This window comes from Maylandia zebra, linkage group LG7 (genome assembly GCF_041146795.1).
Source record: "Maylandia zebra isolate NMK-2024a linkage group LG7, Mzebra_GT3a, whole genome shotgun sequence".
Lineage (NCBI taxonomy): Eukaryota > Metazoa > Chordata > Actinopteri > Cichliformes > Cichlidae > Maylandia > Maylandia zebra.
Window position 1 is genome coordinate 63,356,681 of NC_135173.1, and position 21,194 is coordinate 63,377,874.

At 40.2% G+C, this 21,194-nt stretch overlaps 1 protein-coding gene across 1 annotated transcript in view; it reads right to left on the minus strand.

Moving 5' to 3' along the window:
- Positions 1–21,194, minus strand: part of syt9b (synaptotagmin IXb) — a 63,150-nt gene that overhangs the window by 25,180 nt on the left and 16,776 nt on the right. Inside the window, exons 2-4 of the mRNA XM_004569377.2 lie at positions 7,447–7,622; positions 4,302–4,519; positions 3,081–3,621 (exon numbers count right to left, since the gene is read on the minus strand). Of these exons, the coding sequence (XP_004569434.1) occupies positions 3,081–3,621; positions 4,302–4,519; positions 7,447–7,622 (935 nt within the window). The remainder of the gene's footprint in view (positions 1–3,080; positions 3,622–4,301; positions 4,520–7,446; positions 7,623–21,194) is intronic.

The following is a 21,194-nucleotide window of genomic DNA, read 5'->3' on the forward strand; positions in this document are numbered from 1 at the left end:
TTTTTATCTATGGTGTTAAGGTGGATGGTTAAAAAGGCATTATATCTAGAAAGTGGACGGCTTATGACTTGGACATACAAGACAGGACAGCTATACATCACATATTGAAAGTCTCAGAGGAGGGCCTGACCCAATTAGACTGACCTTATTTAGTTGGCAATGCTGTTGAGTCTGCGCAGTGTGGAAACAATATTTGTGAACCAACGAGATTAGTATGTGTGTGTTTATGAGGTGGGAGTGTTGTCCCACTGCGTCTTCACATCACTGTAGTTAACGAGGCACAAACAGGTCAGAACTGGTTTAACGCTGGCCCACCTAACGATCATTTTCTCTCTTTGAACTTAATTAGTTGATGAGGAGCAGCTGCGTTGGCCTTGTAAGTTTCAAAGCCTCAAAATTAGGCTGAGTGGTGGTCACAATCCTGACACTTTGGCACACATGTTCATATGCACTGTATTTGTCAGATGCTTTTCTAAAGACGTGCAAACGTATGGGCCTCTTTTATAAACAGAATCACAGATAAAAGCAGGAACACAAGTCTAATACCATCTTCAGCTATGTAAACACTCTTAATTAATCATTTGCATGTAAAATGCTGCTTGCAACAGTTATTAGACAAGGGAACTGTCACGGTCCTGGGTCTCCTGACCCAGCGTTTTTAGTTCTTTGTGATTTTTGTATTATTGTACTTGTGTGTGATTTATTCTATGGCTTCTAGTTTTGATCCCTTGCCCTTCATGTCTCTCTGTGTCCCCTCTGTTCTGTGTAATTATGTGTCTTTGCATGTTTGAGTTTCTTGTTTTCTGTCACTCTGCATTGTGCATTATGTTCTCATGGTTGGTTTTTTGTTACTCTCTCTAGTCTAGTCTCTTGTGTTCCCAGCTGAGTATTTCCCTGTGTATTTTGGTTCTTAGACCTCTGCCTTATGGTTTATGTCTCTGTATTTCTTAGTTGCTGTCTCCACTGTGTCAAGTTCGCGTCTCTGTGTGATACTTCCTGTTTTACTTTGATGGTCCGTGTCTCATGTGAATGCGTCCTGCTTTGCTTGTCTCGTCAGTCCTGATTTCTCCCAGCTGTGCCCTCCTTCTGTGTCTCATTCCCCTCGTTACTTCCCAGTGTATTTAAACCCTGTGTTTCTCTGAGTCAGTGTCGCGTCGTCCCTCATGCTGTGTGTGGATCTCCCTGTGTCTCCCTGTGAGTTCTTAGTTTATGGTTTCCCAGTTTAGTCTAGTTTTGTATGTTTGTTCTACCAGCAAATAAAGCTGTGTTTTGAGTTCACCTCCCCGAGTCTGTGAGTCCTGCATTTTGGGTCCAACTCCTGCCTGCCGCACAGCGATTCATGACAGGAACAGAAACAACAAAGAAAAATCACAATTGCACTGAATGCTCAATTGATACAGGAGTTGCATAATAGGACAAAAGGACATGTTCTGTTTGGTGGACACTTTGGTTCTGTAATTGCAATCAGGGCAAAATCTACTAAACTGAAAAATGTAACTCACACTATCATGTCTTTGGTTTCAGAGCAAAAGGCTGCGGCAAGAGGTAAGGGAAAAAGTAAATGGTTTGACTACAAATGCATCAGCAAGGTACCTCAACAACTAATATCAAGGCACTTCATTACAGAAATGTTACAGTAAACAGTTTACGAATAGTTAATAAGAGGGGTTTAAAGCATTTCTGCACAAGCATCACTTTTCACACCCAGAAGCTACAGCCATCGTTTACCTGCCTGAGTGCATCTATTCAACTTGGCGCACAACAACCTCTACACTCGTATGGTAACAGTGAGGCGTTGCTAACTGAGCTAAATGCAAACATCATCATGCAAGCAAGCTTACAATGACAACTGATTATGTTTTGCAGGTGTATAGCATCACCGCCATGTTGGTTGCGTGTTTTATTGTGCTAAACACAAACTATTTCTGTACGACTAATGGATATGTCATTACTTTTGCAGTACAAAGACAAAGCACAGAAAACATCGACTGCATCCATAATCAAGAGCCTTGGCCTATTTTTTATTCTGTAAATTGTTTACAGGCTCAAAACGAAATTAATTATTCCACCCTTGTCCTTGACTCACTTGTCTACCTGACTTCAGCATCTCTTTGTTCAAATGGCCTAATTACAGCAGCGTGACTAAGACTAATATGAAGATAAAGTCTGATACCAGCTTTAAATAAAACACGGAATTTCTCATTTGGAGTTTTTACTCTGCTAAATCTATTTGCATATCTCACCAGCCTAAAAATAAGATTATACACTAGTTTGTTTTGAGTATGTTTTGAGGAATAAATGCTATGATTTCTGTTCAATGATTAGTGTAAGGCTTAACTTCTAAACTTCCGTACACAATGAAGCAATGCTTCACTTACAAATGACTAAATATGCAGAACGGTCTTTTAATCCTAGTCCGCCCATTACGATTCCATAAACAGATTACATTTGCTCATAATCAGTGTGATCTGACACTATTTGCCCATAAACAACAACAAAAATGTCTATCCCATACTGTAACTCTTGTTCAACAAGGAGGGAAGATATAACAAATTCCCTGATAGGAGGATCTAACTTCCTAACTGAGTTACTCTGTGTACCAATGCTGTAGATTTATTCCAGTGAATAATGTAATATAGACAGTGTCACTGTATCTCTGTCAAACCGACCCTAATCTTATGTGTAGATCTGGGTCACTACCCCCAAGTGTTCCCTACTGGTTTCATTAAACATTAACTGTGTCTAAGTATATTTTTATGTCTTTGCCTCTTGAAACCACAGATGAGTTCCACTTGGAGGGGAAATGAGATACAAGTCCGCTGACTTATCTCCTTCCCTCTGCTGTTATAACAGGGTTTTACAGGAGTTCTTGCTCTTTTTGATTGTTTGAGCAGATTTGTTACAGACTGAAAAAAAGACAAGGGATTTTGGGAGCTACAGATAGTGTCGGTCTCGCCATCAAGTCTCATGGTACTGACAATAAATAATAAAACGTTTAGTAAATGTAATAAATGTGGCCTTAATATGACGAAGAGAGAGTAAAATGGACAGTCAAAGAATGTAAAGAAGCTAGTTCTCACCGAGGTTACATATTGTATGTTCCGGCACAGTTTTGTCTCCCGGGGAAAGTCGGAAAGATCCAAGAAGTTGTCCACCACCACTTGGCCAATCAAATCATGGCGAGAGAACCTGTCAAAGTCGTAAATACTGAAGTGTAGCTTACGATTCGACAGATCTGCGTACGCCACAGGAAAGAGGAACACTTCATCAAAAACCGGGTTGAGTGTCTTCCGGTGCACCTTGGTCTGGTGCTTGGTTTTGCGGTCGGGCAGCAGGTAGATTTTGACGTAAGGATCAGAGGTCCCTGAGAAATCCTTGGCAGGAAGGTCCTGGGCCTTGTGGATCTTCACGATCAGCTGCTCCAGGTCAAAGTCAAACTTAAGGATAAAGTGAAGGCGCCCACAGTTAGAGGTTCTATGGCCATCTTCTGCATCTATTGAGCGCTGCTTGTAAAGTTCTGGTTTGATCCGACCCAAACCAGACAAAGACTCCTGGCGCTGGAACTGAGCAGGGTTGAAGTCGGGATTGGATAAGTTCATTTGACGACGGAAGGAGTTGTGCCTGTAACAAAGTGGTGTAATTGGAAGGTATATAAGGCAATTCAAATTATTCAGCAAATATATTCTTAAATCTTTGCATCTACTGTGTTCTCTAGTAGGATTTTGGGTTTAACAGGCTAACTTAAGGTCTAACCCTGCGTTTTCAGTGTTACAAGATTGGTACAAATTTTCCTTGATAACTTATACTGCACATGTAAAATGTTCTGGAGGGAGTTATTTTTGAGAAATGAGAGCAAAATATAAAAAACTAAATATTGTCACCGTTCCTTAAAGATTCCAAAGATATAGTTTCACTGACAGTAATAGGTCCTGTAGTTCTGACAAACTATATACAGTCTGTTGTTCCCAGATACGCATCAATAAATATTAAAAACACCTTTATTTCTATGCTAAGGATGTCGTAGTGTAATCACAGCTGATGTGAAGCTTCACCTGGCATTAGTTGAATGAATGATGTCACGTTGGAAGTTAACATTTGGTATGAAAGAACCAACAGGGTAAGTGAAAAAGTTAAGAAAGTTAAGAAAAAGATATCCTGGATATCCCGAACTTGCTTTGTAGCACACATCCCTGATGTATACTGTCACTTTCCTAATTAAGAATCTCTGAACTCTGTCTGTCATCTGTATTTAACCTGTCAGCAACACTAAATACTGGACAACAGTTTTAAGAACTACTTACCGTACAGAAGAGGTAGGTTCAGTAATCTGTCTCTGAACCCTGTCCCTGGCCAGAGTGTGAGCATGGTTTTTCTCCACCTTAGTTTGCGTCTCCAGTGGGATGTCAGGTGATGTGTGGCTTATCTTCAAGGCCGACTCCGGGACAGGCACACCCGAAGGGGGCCCCGAAGGCTCCTTCACACAGCCATCTTCACTGTATTCCCTTTCCTCCCCGTCCACCTGCACAGCACACATCAGTGTCTGCATTACTGCATGCTATTAAAAAAATATAATGTGGGAATGCTTAGTTGGACTGTTAAATTAATTTCTTGGCTGTATTTTTAAACAGAAGTGCCTTAAACCTGAAATGCTTCCACCTCTTTAAATACTTGAGTCATTATCCTTTTTCTTATTTTAAGATAAAAAAAAATTTAAAAGACATGTACTTTTTTGAAACATGATGTGTTTCTGTTGTAGACTTATTCCTGTAGCGCGACTGCCACTAATCACGGTTAAAATGTTATAATATGAAGCTCTAAAGACTGCCCTTCTTGGAAAATAAGTAAAAAAAAATAAGTGCATGGCAACAATCAAATAAAGAGATTGATATCTGCAAGGTTGTTAGCTTAGCATTAGAACTAGATGAAATGAAAAATAGGTCAAGGACAGTCCAGTAAGTCTTTCCTAAGTTTCTGGGATCTTATCATCGATGTAAAGTTGGCAGACAACCACCAAAAAAGAAGCAAATCTTTTGACTGTAGCTTTGATTGATTAAGCAAACAATTGTTTTAGCTTCCCTTTGCGCTAACATAGCTCAGACGACAAACACTCAGGATGAAATTTGTACACAATTTGAAAGTAGTGGTGGCAGTGTACTCGCACCAGTACAATGCCAAGTAGAAAACCCCAGTCAAATAGAAAATACACATTATAAAAAGGGCTTCCTGTTTGTGTGTATAATTATACATAGTTCAAATAGCACAACTGCTTGAAACAGATGCAAAACTATGTTACTAAGTTCTCTCTTTAAGGCCATTAATAGAGAACAGGACATTTTGGATCACTCTGGGTGATTAGATCTTTAGTCATGTAAAAGTTGAGTAGAGCTGGAATTATTTTAAGTGAAAAAACTCTACAGACCAAGAAGAATGATAAGGTTACACTGCCCAGTCCCAACAGCTTCAACAAGCCCAACAAAACATTCAAAAGAGCAGACTCTCAGAGACACTGCTTCTTGTACCTGTGCATGACACGTGTGCTTCTTCGTTAGCACCAATGTTAACAGGTTAGTCTCATGTGAGTTGTTTGTTTTGTAGAGATTGGATGTGACACATTTGTCAGCAAAAGTAGACCACAAACCACTTTTCATAGTCATATCTATATCATGGCAATAGCATTACATAATTTATGCTTTTCATTACATTTTTAATATCTAGAATATATAAGAAGATAGCTGTAGCCCTGAACCGTTTTATACATTACCTTGGGTATCTGCATTCTCACGCAAAAATTCCAACATAGTATAGTTAGTTATATAGTTATAGAGAAAGTTGGATGGGTTTATAAAGGGTTTTCAACTTTTCCAGCTTATCTGTCTATTGCCAATGTGCAAAAAGTACAGCAGTTGCACTGATCCCAGAACCTGGGTATTTCCATTCCATGCCACATGTGAGCTGGTGTCACACAGTGGAAATTTGTGTATATCTTGTATATGGGTTTTATTCTGATTTTTAGTGTTTATTTATGAGTGTCGTTTTATTTGCATGGTTTTATTCTGTTTCTATTGCTTTTAGTGTTTTATGTGACATGGTTTTTATCCACTGTGGACTGACTGCACATGGGCATATGTGAGTAACGCTTTCCCCACTGTCATATGCTGGGTGCAGCTGTGCTGGGAAAGGGTTGCCATGGCTATAAGCCAGGGTCTCTTCCGGGACGAGTTTTCTGGCCCTTATTTGTGTATTTGCAGGGTGCTGACGCGAGGGGATCCATGGTGGCATCGCGTGGAGGATTCCGGTGTGAAATGGAAGCTGGGCTGGGATGTGGTGGGCCCAGTGAGTGGACAAGAGAGGGGATAGGAGGCTCCTCCTCGTCGGCCTAAGACAGGGCTGGCATGGACCCAACTCATGCAAGGGAATCTCTGGCCTGCTGGTGGACCCATAATGCATCCAGGGTTGTGGGACATTACATCAGGGGATTTTAGTAAATGTAGAGAATTGTATTTTTACTAGCTTTAGCATTGGGTTTTAGCTGGGGGGGCTTTATCTGTCAATAATATTTCTATCGTGTGTGTTTTTAAGGGTGGTTTTTATTGGTATTTTCTGGACTAGTAATAAACTGTTTCTGATCAGACCTGCTTCATCTCTGTGCCCTTGGTATCTGACTCGCTTGCTCCCCCTTGTATTTTAGAGAATCTTTCTTTTTAGCACGACATTCTGGCGCGACCGCTTTAGTGTCCCCGTTTGTTACACTGGCACAACTGTGACTATAATTGTCAAAGGTAAACTCAATGTAGAAAGACATGGCTGGCAGTAGCAGAGCTGCAGAAGCGACACTGATGGTATAGATGACACCTGCTTGCAATCAGCAGCATTTCAGTTCAGGTTATCATCGTGTACCAATTAGCTGAGCAGCTCTAAATATTGCAGTATGAGGTTGTAGTATGACCTTTAAAATGGATTTTAATTCTAATTTGGCAGTGGCTATCTAACAACATCATTACAGTTTGACAACATAAGTACAATATCAAGTATTAAACTGTGTTGTATAAGAGTTTTATATAAATTATATTCTATAAAGGCCGTATTATTTTAGGAGTAATCTTGCAGTGCAAGTAGACTGATTACATACAAAAAAGCGGCAATAAGACAAAGTGAAATACAATTTTCCCTGGAGATTTTTGGAGTATCTGGTTGTCGAAGATGCAGACCATATCACTGTAACAACCGGGTTGGATTTTGGCCGAATATGACATTGGTTGCATGTGATATCCTCTTGTGACCCCTGGTTTCCTATCTGCATCTGTACTGTGAAATTCAATACTGGCAAATTCAAAGAAAAGTATTCTTTAAAAAAATGATTTTTACTGCTCCTTTCTGTTTACATGATATTCCCATTAAAACTAAATGTTGCTCATACAAGTAATTAACCCTGCTCTTCCTCCTTACCTCTGTGAGGACAGGTTGTTGGTCTCCTCCCAAGAAGTGTGCCCCCTTGAGGACATCTGGGAGGAAACGACCACTTAGTGGCACCCAGCACAGCTTCCATGAGACAAAGAGGGAGACGCTGAAGAGAGCCAGACCACAGGTGGTCACCAGCAGAGACAACAGGCTCACCGATACATCTAGAGATGGAAGAGAAAAAGGAGGCGGAGATGCTCAGCGAACGGTGAACGCAGCTTTGCCTGTGAAAAATGCTGGCACAGATAAACCAAGCTCCCTACGGAGGACAGACTGTGTTTATTAAGAATGCAAAGTTAAAGAAGAAAATATAACATTTTCTCATAGTAGGCTAAAGTTTAAGAAAAAAATATGTTTAATGAACTATCCAAAAATCCCAGCAATTAGACAGAGATACATTACCATGTTGATAAGGTGCTAAAAGGCCACATCAAAATATTCTAAACAATCTTGAAAGGGAAAAAATGATCAGGGAGAGATGACCCATTTAAATTATTACCTAATTCTAATAAATAATTATTATTAATTATAATTCTTTTTCAACAGTCATATAATCTTTCCTCTTATTAGGATGTTTTAAAAACTGAATAGATAGAAGAAAATGTGGAAAGATGTCACTCATTCTTTTTTTAAAAAATCCAAATGCACAAATCTAACAACTGACACTTTCAGTGCAACACACATAATTATAGGTGCGCAATGGATGGATATTTTGCAGGTGAACAAACCAATGTATAAATAATTGCAAATAACCTACGGTCAGGAAAACATGTGCAGGAATGTGTTGTGGCCAGACACTGCCTGGTCTGTTGAATGCACAGAAACATAAGAGGGCTTTTAATTTGAAATGGACACCGAACTGTTGAATTAGTGTTAACAGCATAATGCTGAAAAACGAGAGTTTGTCTAGTGGAGGATACATACACTGCATACACTAATCACATACTAATAATAACAAAAGCTTGCTTCAAATAAAGCCCAGCTGCCTTTGAAGCTGTAGTAAATAAAAGATGCTTTAAGAAAATACAGCTTACATAAAGTAGCCGGAGTGCCACTGAGAGCCAACGGAAGCTGCAGAAAATGTATACAGGCAAACAACTGTATACATAAGTATAAGCACAAGTGTATTATCGTATCTTATATCACATTACATGACTTGTACACATCTATGCTAACTGGTCACTTCATTAGGCACACCTAGTTAGTACCAAGTTCCCTGGTGAAACTGGCTAGTTGAGCTTTGTGACATGGTACACTGTAGTCATGAAGGAATTTACATGGTTAGCTGAATAAACAGGCAGGCTGTGGCACTGAAGTCATGCTCAGTTCGTACTAAGGGGCTCAAATTGTGCTGGGAAAATATCTGACAAACTGACCGGACTTCTGCATGAGTGAGGGGCTCTGAATATGACCCAGAAACCAAAGCACAGAAGGTTGTACAGGGTCCAAACAGCCATAACCAGGAGCATGCTTATTCAACATTTACATGTTTACGCATCTTAGAATTCAGACCGAATGTCAATGAGGAGGTTTAATGTGAAACACCTGGATTTTGGTGGGTTCCATTGTGCAAACAGAAATTGTCAAATTAGGTATTGTTTTACATTTTTATCGTTAAATTAACAATTAAATTAACAATTGTTAAATTAACAATTAGGGCATTAAATAAACAATGACGCAAATGCTTCAGTTCTTAAAGCAAACTTGAAAGGGTCTCTGGTTGTGACAAACCCACAGAGAATGATTATCCAAACTGTGGTTCCGCACTGCAATGCATTTTAATGTCTCTCACTCATTGTTTTAGGGTTATTGGCCACAAGTTTATTTCTTTGTCTCACAGTCCTCATCAGTGCTGTTTCCAGCCATTAAAAATTTTAATATCCCTGTGTATCCCTCTATTTACAGGGCATCTGATCTGTATTTCCATCTGTATGGACCACATAAAATATGCAATATTTATTTCCAGACTGCAGTAGTGATTGATGGACGTTTGAGACAACTGGATAAAATGTTGTCGTCCATTAGCTAAGGAGAGAGTTTGCCTCTTATCTGCTAGGTAATAGCACCCTGTAGCTTCAGAGAGATAATGTTTGTTGATACCTCTTTCTTGTGAAGCAGCCTTTTCAAACTCATCTAAAAGCTTGGCTAAGAATGTCTGCTGAGATAAGATGCTTTAAAGAGGAAAACTTAGAGACACGACTGAGCGCTCTGGATCTTCCTTTTTTTCTTTTTTTTTCTTCCTGCAAGTCATTTTGAATCAAACTCGCACAAAAACAAAGGTCTGAAATTTTGAGGCTCCTTGCTCAGTACAATGCCCTGCAGCCTTGATTATGCTTGAACAATAGCAGTGATAAACTCAGCATTCACAATGTCTGCAGTAGTTGTGTACCAGTGGCATGCCATCACATGAGCAAGAATCTGTTCTACATTTTTAACAGCTGCCGAAAGCCATGTTTATATTACATTTCATCTGTGGTCGTGAACCCATTCTTCTTTAACAGTGTTTATTATTTGTCGTTCCTGCTAAGCAGAGCTAAGAGCTTCTCTTAACAGTACAGCAGAGAATGCTTAAACCAGGGTTAGATCAGCTAATTTATGGATGCCATTAGAGTTTAGTACTTGATGTTTTTCTTTGCATTTTACTGTGCAACTTATTTCAACTTCTACTTTTACTTTATACAGAATCACTGAGGAAAGCAGCCTTGCAGAATGATTTATGTAGAAATATTTGAAATCAATTTAGCAGAAACGGGTTCTAAGCACACAGATGAAAACAGCATCCTGAAGTTTTGAAAAACATTTAGATGAGTTTTTTCACACTGTGAAAGTGATTTGCACACAACACCCCATATTTTCTAAGTAATACATATAATTAGTCTTTTATTATAAATATTTATAAATAAAGCTTTTATTTCACGCTTATTGGCTACTGGATGCAAATATCTAACCATCCTCATCACCAGCAACTCTGTGCATTTAGACATGTAGACGTGTTCAAACCAAGCATTGGGTGATTTAAGTGATTTTGAACGCCGACATTGTTGTTGGTGCTGGTCTGAGTATTTGAGAAGCAACTGATCTACTAGATTTTCCCGCACAACCACCTCTAGAATTTACAGAGAATGATCTGGAAAAGAGAAACTATCCAGTGAGCAGCAGTTCTCAAGAAAAAAATGGAACAGTAACTCAACAAAACACTCATTACAAATAAGGTATGCAGAATTCTCTGAATTCACATCATGTTAAACCATGAAGAAGATGGGCTACAACAGCAGATGATCACACCCGGTGACATTCCTGTGAAGCACAGCAAACAGACTCAACAAAAATTAAACAATAGAAGATCTGATAAGTCTCACTTTCTGCTTACACATTTGGATTGTAAGGTCAACATTTGGCATAAACATGGTGATGGTGGTGTAGGAAATGTTTTCTTGGCAATGCTTTAGGCCCCTTAGTACCAACTGAGTATTGCTTAAACACCTACCTGAGTATTGTTGCTGAACATGTCTATCCCTGCTTTGCATGATTACTTCCAGCATGACAGGATGCCATGTTACAAAGCTTAAATCATCCCAAACAAATTTCTTGAACATGGCAATGGTAAATGGACGGATACTTAGGCAGCAGCTTTCTACTCAACTTGAGCGCTAAAAGAGCTTTTACTAGAAGTCTCAGTCACCCAATCACACACGCATTCATACAGTGCTTTTATCTAAACCACAGCCACCTCAGTCAGTTCAAATGGCCTCCACAGTCACCAGGTCTCAGTTCTAAAGATAAAGGGGAGTCCGACCCAGTACTAACAAGATGTAAACTGGCTTGTTATTGTAAATGAGTATTTTGATACCTAATCAAAAAACAGTTATGTACTGTAATCACTTAGGAATAAAAGCAGTATCATGACAAATGGAAAATCACTTTCATAAAGTCCATATGTACCTATGTTATTCAAAGTGCCCAGTGGGGTGCTGGTTTAGCTTAGTGGGTGAGCAAGTGACCACCTGCCCAGAATTCCCCATGTCTGACCTGTGACCCTTTGCTGTGTCTTCCCCTCTGTCTGTCTTCACTGTCACTATCCAGTAAAGGCAAAAATGCCCCCCAAAAATATAGATTAAAAAAAGAATGTGCACACTGGTTAATTATGCTACACAACTAATGATTTACCTTGGAGATGCTACCTTCATCGAGTCAGGTTATAGGACATTAAGTGGCGCAAGATACAGAGATTTCAGTTCTGAATGGTTTCCTTAGCAACAACTATAATTGGCTTCTTCAACAAAGCCAGTGAATGTGAACATGGTCACCATGTGCTCAGGATCAACTTTGTGCCAGTTTCAATCAGGTTGTTGCTGTTGTTTACCTTCACTACGGCTATAACACATCACTGTAGCATCACGTAGGGATAGGTTGCATCCAACATGTCGATTGCAGACATTAGTACACTCATTACCCGCTGCGTTAATATTGCTGACCTTTATACCTAGTGCCACATTAGATCAATACGATATCACTGTGCAAGATGCATGATGCAAATACACTTTCACTCATGGAGGTTTTCAGCTTGCAGAACGCAAACACTGAAGGAATAAGCTGCTGTGACAGTGAAGACCATTTTAAAGAGAATTTATCTTTTTTTTTACTTTCCAGACTCCCTGCAGTTTTAATCAAGGCTGAAATTTGAATGCAAATAAGTAGGAAATAAGAAGAATCCTGTTGATGAGTTTAATATAAGCACATATTTAATTTCTTTACTGCTTTAATCTAAGCAATCTTAAGATTTACCACTTATTTTTGCCCCTATGTTTTGTTTTATTATCCATGTGTCATATTACTTTATCCCCCTGAATCTGAACAAACAGAGCAGCTTTATACACTCAAGAATTCTGCTACTTCCATCATGATCCCAGTGACCCAGTTCCTCCGACAGCCATGAATTAACACTGTCTTCATCATGTTTGATAGATGACGTGATGATGTGCTGTAGATCACAAACCTTTCCTTCTCCCTACTGTCTTTTATCATATGATTCTGGTAGTTTCAGTAACGATGAGCAGTTCTTTCTCCAGAACTGGACATGCATTTAAAAAAGTTTTCTTAAAGCCTAATTTGACCTTTTTCTTACCAAAACCTAGTCACAGTTTACATTTTGTGGGTAAATCCTCTGTATTTACAATCACAAAGGCGCCTCTGAGTTTTGAATTTTGACTCTCCAAGTGAGTGCTTTTAATTTTTTTTCTAAGCCTGTCACTGGTAGTAAAAGTAGATGAGTTAAAATACCTAGGGTCAGCCATCGAAGGCAACAGGCAGTGCACAAGAGAGGTGAAGAAGAGAGTGAAGGCTGGGCAGAGTGGGTGGAGACGACTGTCAGGTGTGATTTGTGACAGACGGATGGCAGCAAGACTGAAAAAGGTTTGCAAGGTAGTGAAACCTGCTATGATGTATTGCTTGGAGATGATACAGACATTAAGGAAGAGCTGAACATGGTATTGATGATGATGAAAAAGATTTTCATTGTGAGTTCCCAGGATGGACAAGACTAGAGGTGAGTGCATCAGAGGAACAGGTCCAGTTGATCAGTTTGGAGATAAAGTTATAAATGCAAGGCAGAGCCAGCTCCCACTACTTTTGAGATTAGCCTTAAAACTTTGCTTTATAGTATATAGTTAGGACTGGATCAGGTGACCCTGAATCTTTCCTTAGTTATGCTGCAAAAGGCCTAGTCTGCTGGGGACCTCCCATTATGTAGGCGAGAAGGAAAGGGGCAGCCCACCTGCCCCTCAAGCATGGTTCTGTTTAAAGGGAATTATTCTTCCCACTGTTGCTAAGCTTGTTCAGAGGCCGACATGTGATTGTTGGGGCTTTAATTTACAATATAAAAGCACCTTCAGGCGACTGATACACTATATAAATACAGTTGAACTGGGCGACCCACCGTGGCATCACATAATGGTGCCGAAAGAAGGAAAAGGAGCAAAACCTGTTACTAAAATAGTTAATTATTTAGTTAAAAAATGTGGAGTTAGATACTTTAAAAGTTTCTGCTCTTTATGTAAAAGGCTTTTCTTTTTTTTTCTTTTTTTAGCCTCCTCCATATGATTCGAGACATCTTTGAACTGCACGTTCCCATGAGCACCTATCAAATGAACGCCCAGCTTAAACATTAAATTCAACACTCAAATTATAATGGAAAAACTTACTTTTGAACCTATGAAAATAGAGGGACAACGTAAAAAAAATCCCCACTTAATGCCATGCAATATTAACAAATTAATGGTGTGTCAAGGCACTTTAGTCCCATTTTATTTGCTTCACTTGAAATTCAGTGTGGTGGTGTACAACAGTAAAGACATGCCATGTCACAATAAGACGGGTAAAACATAAAGCTTTCTGAATGTGTCGACAAAGCTCTGCATTACACGGACGTTAGAAGTAGAGCAGAGTCAGCACTATGATTTGTGAAATGAGGCAGGTAGAACACAGTCCTCCTGTGCGCAGCTCTGCACTTTGCAAGCAGCTGGGATGAACTGAAAGCAGAAAAAAATGATCTACAATATGTGTCCCCGACACAGTGCCTGGCTTATGCTCTCAGCTGGCACAAATACAAAGCGTGCAGCTTGTTCTGCTGTGCTCTGGCTTTGATGTGCCAAATAGGTGATGCATTTGCTTCGATATTTCACACCCAAAATCCTGCTTTTAAAAAAACTGAAACACAATGCAGCTCAGAATATCTTTATTTTGTACTCAGATCAACCGTGTTAGATTTCGAGGCTCACCGTGTTCCTTCCAAACCCACTTCTGCTCAATATTTGAATTTTTTTTAAATACTGAAAACACTGTTGTTCTTTGATCTAGTGGTTTCATCCAGTTACATTTGTTACAGCCCTTTCTAAAGCCACAGGGTGTCTCAGCTTGTCAGCTTCTTGTGCAGGGTGCAATCAACGCGCCAAGGCATCAGCTCTATACAGCTGGTGGCAGTTAATTAGATTCAGGAGCTCCACTAATCAGTAAGCTCACTCCTCACTAAAGGAAGTTGACAATTATAATTAAAAAAAGGTCAGAGAGGTTCTGATTAATATAATTGTCTGAGTTGTGGTTTCTAGGGGTTTTTTTTTTATGTGACTATACATAAAGGAATTACAGGTACACCTAAAAAGTTTCTAATAGCTGCTGGGATTTAAGGGGTGGCGTATATCAGTGCAATCAGTGCAGAAGTGGATGTTAAAGCAGTACAACATGCTTCCTGTCAGCCCACCGCTTCTCTTTGTAGCCTAATTCATACCTAGGCTAATATATTTATTCCTCCTGTCAGAATTAGACTTCATAAGTCATTATCTGGACAACATTGTGTTCATTTTCCCTTGGAAAAAGTTACAATGAAGGATGACTCCAGCCACTGTGTTGCTTGACTAATAAAGTAGCTAGACAGGATTGATCTTCCATTTTTGCTTCTAATATTTTTTAAAGACTTTATTTTATTTTATTAGATAGTGACAGCTGAACAACCAGAAGGTAAGATAGTGATGGATGACATGCAGTAAATGGCCTGCGGTGGAAGACAGAATTAAACCCAGGCTTCTGCTGTGAGAACAGAGGCTCTGCTACATGGAGCACACTCTAACAGGTACTCTGTAGCACACCCTGACTTTTACTTTATCTCATATGTTATTTTTTTCTTTGTTTTTTAATTCTGAAAAAATGCACGCTTGAATATGCCTAATTCAGTATCACTGCATAAGTGGTAGAAAATTGATAGGTTAATGGATTTTGCAAAAAATGACTGCATGATTTTGAAGACAAGAAAGAAAAACATGAAGGATTTCAGAGTATATTTATATACTATATATGCACTTTATTTAAATAGTATATAAATATACTATATAAGTGCCTCTAGACACTAGATACATAAAGTTGACATTACAGTATAAAACATGGATGCAGTTAAATTGAAGCCACTATAAAAGTGCCTAAAAGCCTGCATGGAGATAGCTGTGGTTTAAAAAGAAAATACCACTGCTCCTATAGAAGACTGAGATCTCTATAAACACTTTTAATGCCAAGTCTTTGGGCCCAGTCGCTCTTTTTAGGTCAAATTGAACAAAAAATTGAATCTATTTTGCAACTATTGAGCATTTCATGTTTCAAAAAAGAGAACTACCTGTGCTATGAAACTGCACTCTTGACCACTAACACTTTAGGGCAGACAAGTGAGCGCGCAGTTTCACTGTCAGTTCATTCAACCATCCTGAAATCTCGACTTTTGGAACAAATAGGGTGACAACAGAAACGCTCATCTTGAGGCTTCAAAACAATATTTTAGAATGTGTCTATGTCCACCTGTCTATGCTCTGTATACCTGTCTATGATGTCTATGTTGCCTCAGCCATTTAGTTAAAAATGAATAAGAAAAGAAATGCATGGTGTTTTAGACCTTTGTTTGAATGCAAGGTTTCAAAGAATTCCAGGCTGTGAGGCCATTAATATTCTACAGTAAATTCATTCACATGAAGTAAAAGCAGAGGTGCTACATGCTGAAAATCAGATATTCATAGAAAAAAAGTATTTCAAGTGGAAATAGAAGCAGCTCTGATAGTCAGCAGAGATGAGATTGGATCCACTGTCATCCCCAATAATGCATTACTGCCATGGTAAGAGGAACAGTGATGATGGAAATGAAAGAATTAGGGCTCATGCTTAATACAAATGGCTAAATATGATAATTATTATGCACCTGGCAACAGCTTAACACCCATAGTAAGAGTAATTAAGAGATTGGTGTGTTTTGACAAACTGATTTTGTTGGTTGCTGTTTTGTTGCTCACTGGATGCTTTTAATGACAAGCACTTTGCAAATCTGGTCCTGAAAGGTGCCATTTGGATACATCTTTATTACTTTTAATTGCAAATGAGCCACAAGGCATCTTCACGAGTCCCATCAACCACTCGTTGCACAGGAAATGGTGGAAAAAAGCAATGCATTTCAGATTGTGAAACAGAATGCTTTACCAACAGGAAGCACATCAGCAGAAGAGATCAGAGTTAGATTTTCACTGCCCAACAATGCAAATGGATTGTCCTGATAGAAGCCTTGGCGGAGGCGTACTCCTGCCTCTGAACCAATTGAAGCTTAAAACCCCAAAGTGAACACACAGATGGCTGCTTTTATTGATTTGGACTAAATCTCTCTTTGATGAGGCGTTGTTTAAATCAGCAAAACACTTAAGGCCGCCCGACCGTTCAGAAAGGCTGACTTGTTTTGAGGCTCAGAATAAGCAGAAATTGAGGTTTAAAGAGGGCCTCCAGCACTTTGAGACTTGAATGCTCCTGCCAGTTTCATATGTTTAATTTAACATACGTTATTTTGACAGTCACTCACATTTGCATGTACATATAAACCACGTTACCCCTTGTTAAGCAAACACTGTACAGAAATTGAATAATGCAATGTTTAAATATAAATTTTTTTCTGGAAATGTCAGCGTATTAGCCTAAGAATCATGCTAACAAACCCTTAAATATCTGTACAGACTTTTGTGTCTTGCAGGTATCTTGCAGCTATTGAACTATTTGACTGGATGTCCAAAATTTCATGACACTCCATCCAAGAGATTTTTGTAAGATAAATGGCTGATAAAGGAGAAACATCAGTGGTTACAAAAGTATCTAAAAGGCTTTGAGACTAACAGAGGCTGCAAACAAACAGCTAATAGCTAATAGCACAATCCAAATAGAAGCATGGCTCAACTAGCAGTTGTTCAAAACCACAAAGCTTTTACACAGTGTATGAACTTTTTCCAAGTTTTCTTTTTTTGTATTGTTTGTTTTCTCCACCTCTTCCTTTCTTTCTTTGAAGCTGTCCACATCTTGTGAGAATGTCGCTTTTGTGAGACCAAATTAACTGTATACTAAGCAGTACCTCGTTAATCAGGACCTCTGCCTCACAGTATGCAAAGTTTCTCTTTATCTGTCTTTGTTATGTGATGGCTGAAACAAGCTTGCAATCAGAGCCTTTTAAAAGGAAGTGGTACATTATATATGGTTGATTTGGGGGTGCTAATATAAATGAGACTGGGTCTGTAGTAGATCAGACATATCTTTCTACAAACCATTTAATAATCATGTTTAATGTGAATCCTTTAAGACACAGGGCTGTCTAAACATAGCCTTCTCTCTCTCTCTGCTTCATTTTGCAGTTCATTAACAGCTCTATACATCCTGATAATAACCTTAACCCTTTATCACCTAAGTATCACACGGGCTGCCTGGACTTATTTGGTAATTTGGGCTGTAGAATCACAAAATAATGGGCATCTTTTAGGAAACATTTGAATTTTCTCCACAGCCCAAAATGACTGAGACGTTACAGTAATGTGAAGCGCACATGGTAGAATCTAGGTGGGGCCGATTCTTGTGAAATAAGCCTGCCATTCACTACTCTAACTGATGTTAACTGTTAGGGGACTTTCTACTCTGGCTCATTATTATTGGCTTTGTTTTTGCTCCTCCGGTGCATTACCGTCTCTGTGGTTGCATGCATTAGTGGTGAAGAGTGGATACCAAGGTCCCTATGCCTCTGAAGAAATCTGATTATCGCCCTCTGTTTAGTCTCTGTACAGAGCAGACGCCAATCAGGGGCACATAAAACACTGTCATGATGATTTCTGTTTAGTCCTGTATACTATCCAGCACACCTACACAGACAATAACCTGCAATTACACTATTGTACTGATGTAAGCATCACCAGGAGAGCATTTTTGCGTCCTACACTGAAGCTTAATATCTTCGTCTATAAATATCTGTATATAACTGACACATGCTAGCTGAATAGAGGCAGTGTTAGTCAGTTGGTTGGATAAATATCCATGTGATTTGATACAAATTTTCATCTTCTAAGAAAGATCAGTTCTGATCATCTGTTGATCTTTAAATTCTTTTCGTTTTAACCAAAAAGACTATAGTCTCGGGGTCGACTGGTCAGGTGTTTGGTTGATATGTGCTCATCTGACCAAATTATAACTGGCCATTAATCGTCAGTGTCAGGAACAGAAATCAGCCAGGTCGTTATATTGTAAGATATAAAAATATGCTTCTGGAAAATTATGTAAATAACTGACCATTGTTTTGTTTTTGAACTGTTGGTTCTGCTTTTGTTTGGTAAGACAAAATATGTGAGGTAAAGGTGGGAGTACAGCAACTCATTTTCAGTTAGTAGTTTTTAAATCTTTCCAGTAGCGGAGCATTTTATTTTGAAAGGAGAGAAGATCTCATAACTTATTGCAGTTTGGTAGAAATTGTAATGCTGAATCATTTGTCATTAAAATAATATTTTGTATCAAAAAAATGTGTTTGTGTATGCTGTTAGTTGCAGTTCTCAGAATTAAAATCAGAGTAGTCAAAAATCTGTATTGGTTGGTCACATGGTCATTGGATGGTCAACTGGAACTGACCGAGAAAACTGCAGTGTCTCTCTAGTTAAGTTCATAAGTTGAAAATTGGAAGACAAACATTACATTTTCACATCTGTGGAGTCACCCAAAGATTAATGTAAAATTTGGCAGTAAGTAAGTAAGTCTATGATCTATGAAATTGTTTGTATTGTGAGTTCAGGTCTTCTAGCTTTCTGCTGCCTCACCATGGATATTTAATGTTGAGCATTAAATATCCATGAGATATATATATATATATATATATATATATATATACACTCAACAAAAATATAAACGCAACACCTTTGTTACTGCTCCCATTCCCCATGGGATGGACGTAGAGACCTAAAATTCATTCCAGATACACAATATAACCATCCCTCCCAAACAGTGGTCACAAATCAGTCCAAATGTGTGGTAGTGGGCACATCTGCTATATTGAGATAATCCATCCCACCTCACAGGTGTGCCACATCAGGATGCTGATCTGACATCATGAGTAGTGCACAGGTGTACCTCAGACTGCCCACAACAAAAGGCCACCCTGGAATGTGCAGTTTTGTCTCACAGCAAAATGCCACAGATGCCACAAGCAATGAGGGAGCGTGCAATTGGCATGCTGACAGCAGGAATGTCAACCAGATCTGTCGCCCGTGCATTGAATGTTCATTTCTCAACCATAAGCCGTCTCCACAGGCGTTTCAGAGAACATGGCAGCACATCCAACCGGCCTCACAACCGCAGACCTCGTGTAACCACACCAGCCCAGGACCTCCACATCCAGCAGGTTCACCTCCAAGATCATCTGAGACCAGCCACCCAGACAGCTGCTGGAACAATTGGTTTGCACAACCAAACAATTTCTGCACAAACTGTCAGAAACCGTCTCAGGGACGCTCAACTGCATGCCCGTCGTCCTCATCGGGGTCTTGACCTGACTCCAGCTCGTCGCCGTAACAGACTTGTGTGGGCAAATGCTCACATTCGATGGCGTCTGGCACGTTGGAGAGGTGTGCGCTTCACGGATGAATCATTGTTCACATTGTTCAGGGCAGATGGCAGCTGAGAATGTCCCAGTTCTTGCATGGCCAGCATACTCACCGGACATGTCACCCATTGTCATGGTCCTGGGTCGTTGACCCAGCGTTTTGCGTTTTTTCTGATCTGTATTAGTTAGGGTTAACCTGAAGTTTGGTGTATTGTCAGCCCTACCTGTGTCTGTCCTTGGTGCTCTGTTCATGTCCCCGTGTTGTGTTGTACATCAGTCTGTTTCCTGTTTTATTTTGAAGGCTCGTGTTCTGGATTTCCTGTTCTGTTCTGAAGGTCTGTGTCTGTTGTTATTGTGTTCAGCTTGTCTCCTCCGGTCCCCAGGTGTATTAGGTTCAGCTGTTCTTCCCTCCTGTGTGTGATTACCTGATTACCTTGTGTGGGTATATTTAGTGGGTGTCGGTCTGTGTTCGTTGTCGGCTCGTCTGTGTTTCTTGGTATCCTGGTCCTTGGTCTGCGTCTCTCTGCTCCGCTCTCCGTTTTGTAAGATTTCAGGTTTGCTCTTTAGTTTCTCCCAGTTTAGGTTTGTCATTACTCATGCTTCATTGCCTGTTTTTGCCACTGCCACCGTGTAAATAAACTTCACTCGTATCATCAGTTTGCTGCATTTTGGGTCCTCCTTTTCCTCCACTCCACACGGCTCACTCCGCCAGCCGTGACAGTACGAGCCGACCAACATGGACCCAGCAGCATCCGCGCCGTCCCAGGAGTTTCGGGAGGAAGTGATCGACACAGTTTCCAGGTTGGTCAACCTGTGGCTCGAGCATGAGGAGGAAGAGCTTCACCACGCCGTAGAAGCCAGGCTACAGCAGCTCATCTCTGCTCACTCCTGGCTGCTGGACTCTCTTCACCCGCTCGCACAGGACTTCATCCTTCACGAGCTGCACCTTCACCCACCAGCCGCTACCGCTTCCCAACCCAGCCCGGCGGTGAAGATTTTGCCCGGCCCGCCGGAGGTTTTGCCCAGCCCGCCGGAGGTTTTGCCCGGCCCGCCGGAGGTTTTGCCCGGGAGGAAGCGACGATCGCGCCGTCGGCGCGTCGCCCCACAGCCGGAGATTAGGACTTCGGAACTGCCGGCTGTGGTGAGTGGAAAAGACACTCCGTCTGTTTCGCCAGCTCGAATGACTGTTTATTCCGGGGCTGTGTTTGTTGAGCCAGCTGCCCAGCAGGTAGCTCAGTTAGCCGCCCAGCAGCCACTAGCTCTGTTAGCCTCTCAATCGCCACCTCCATTACAGTCACAGCCAGACCTATTAGACACTTGG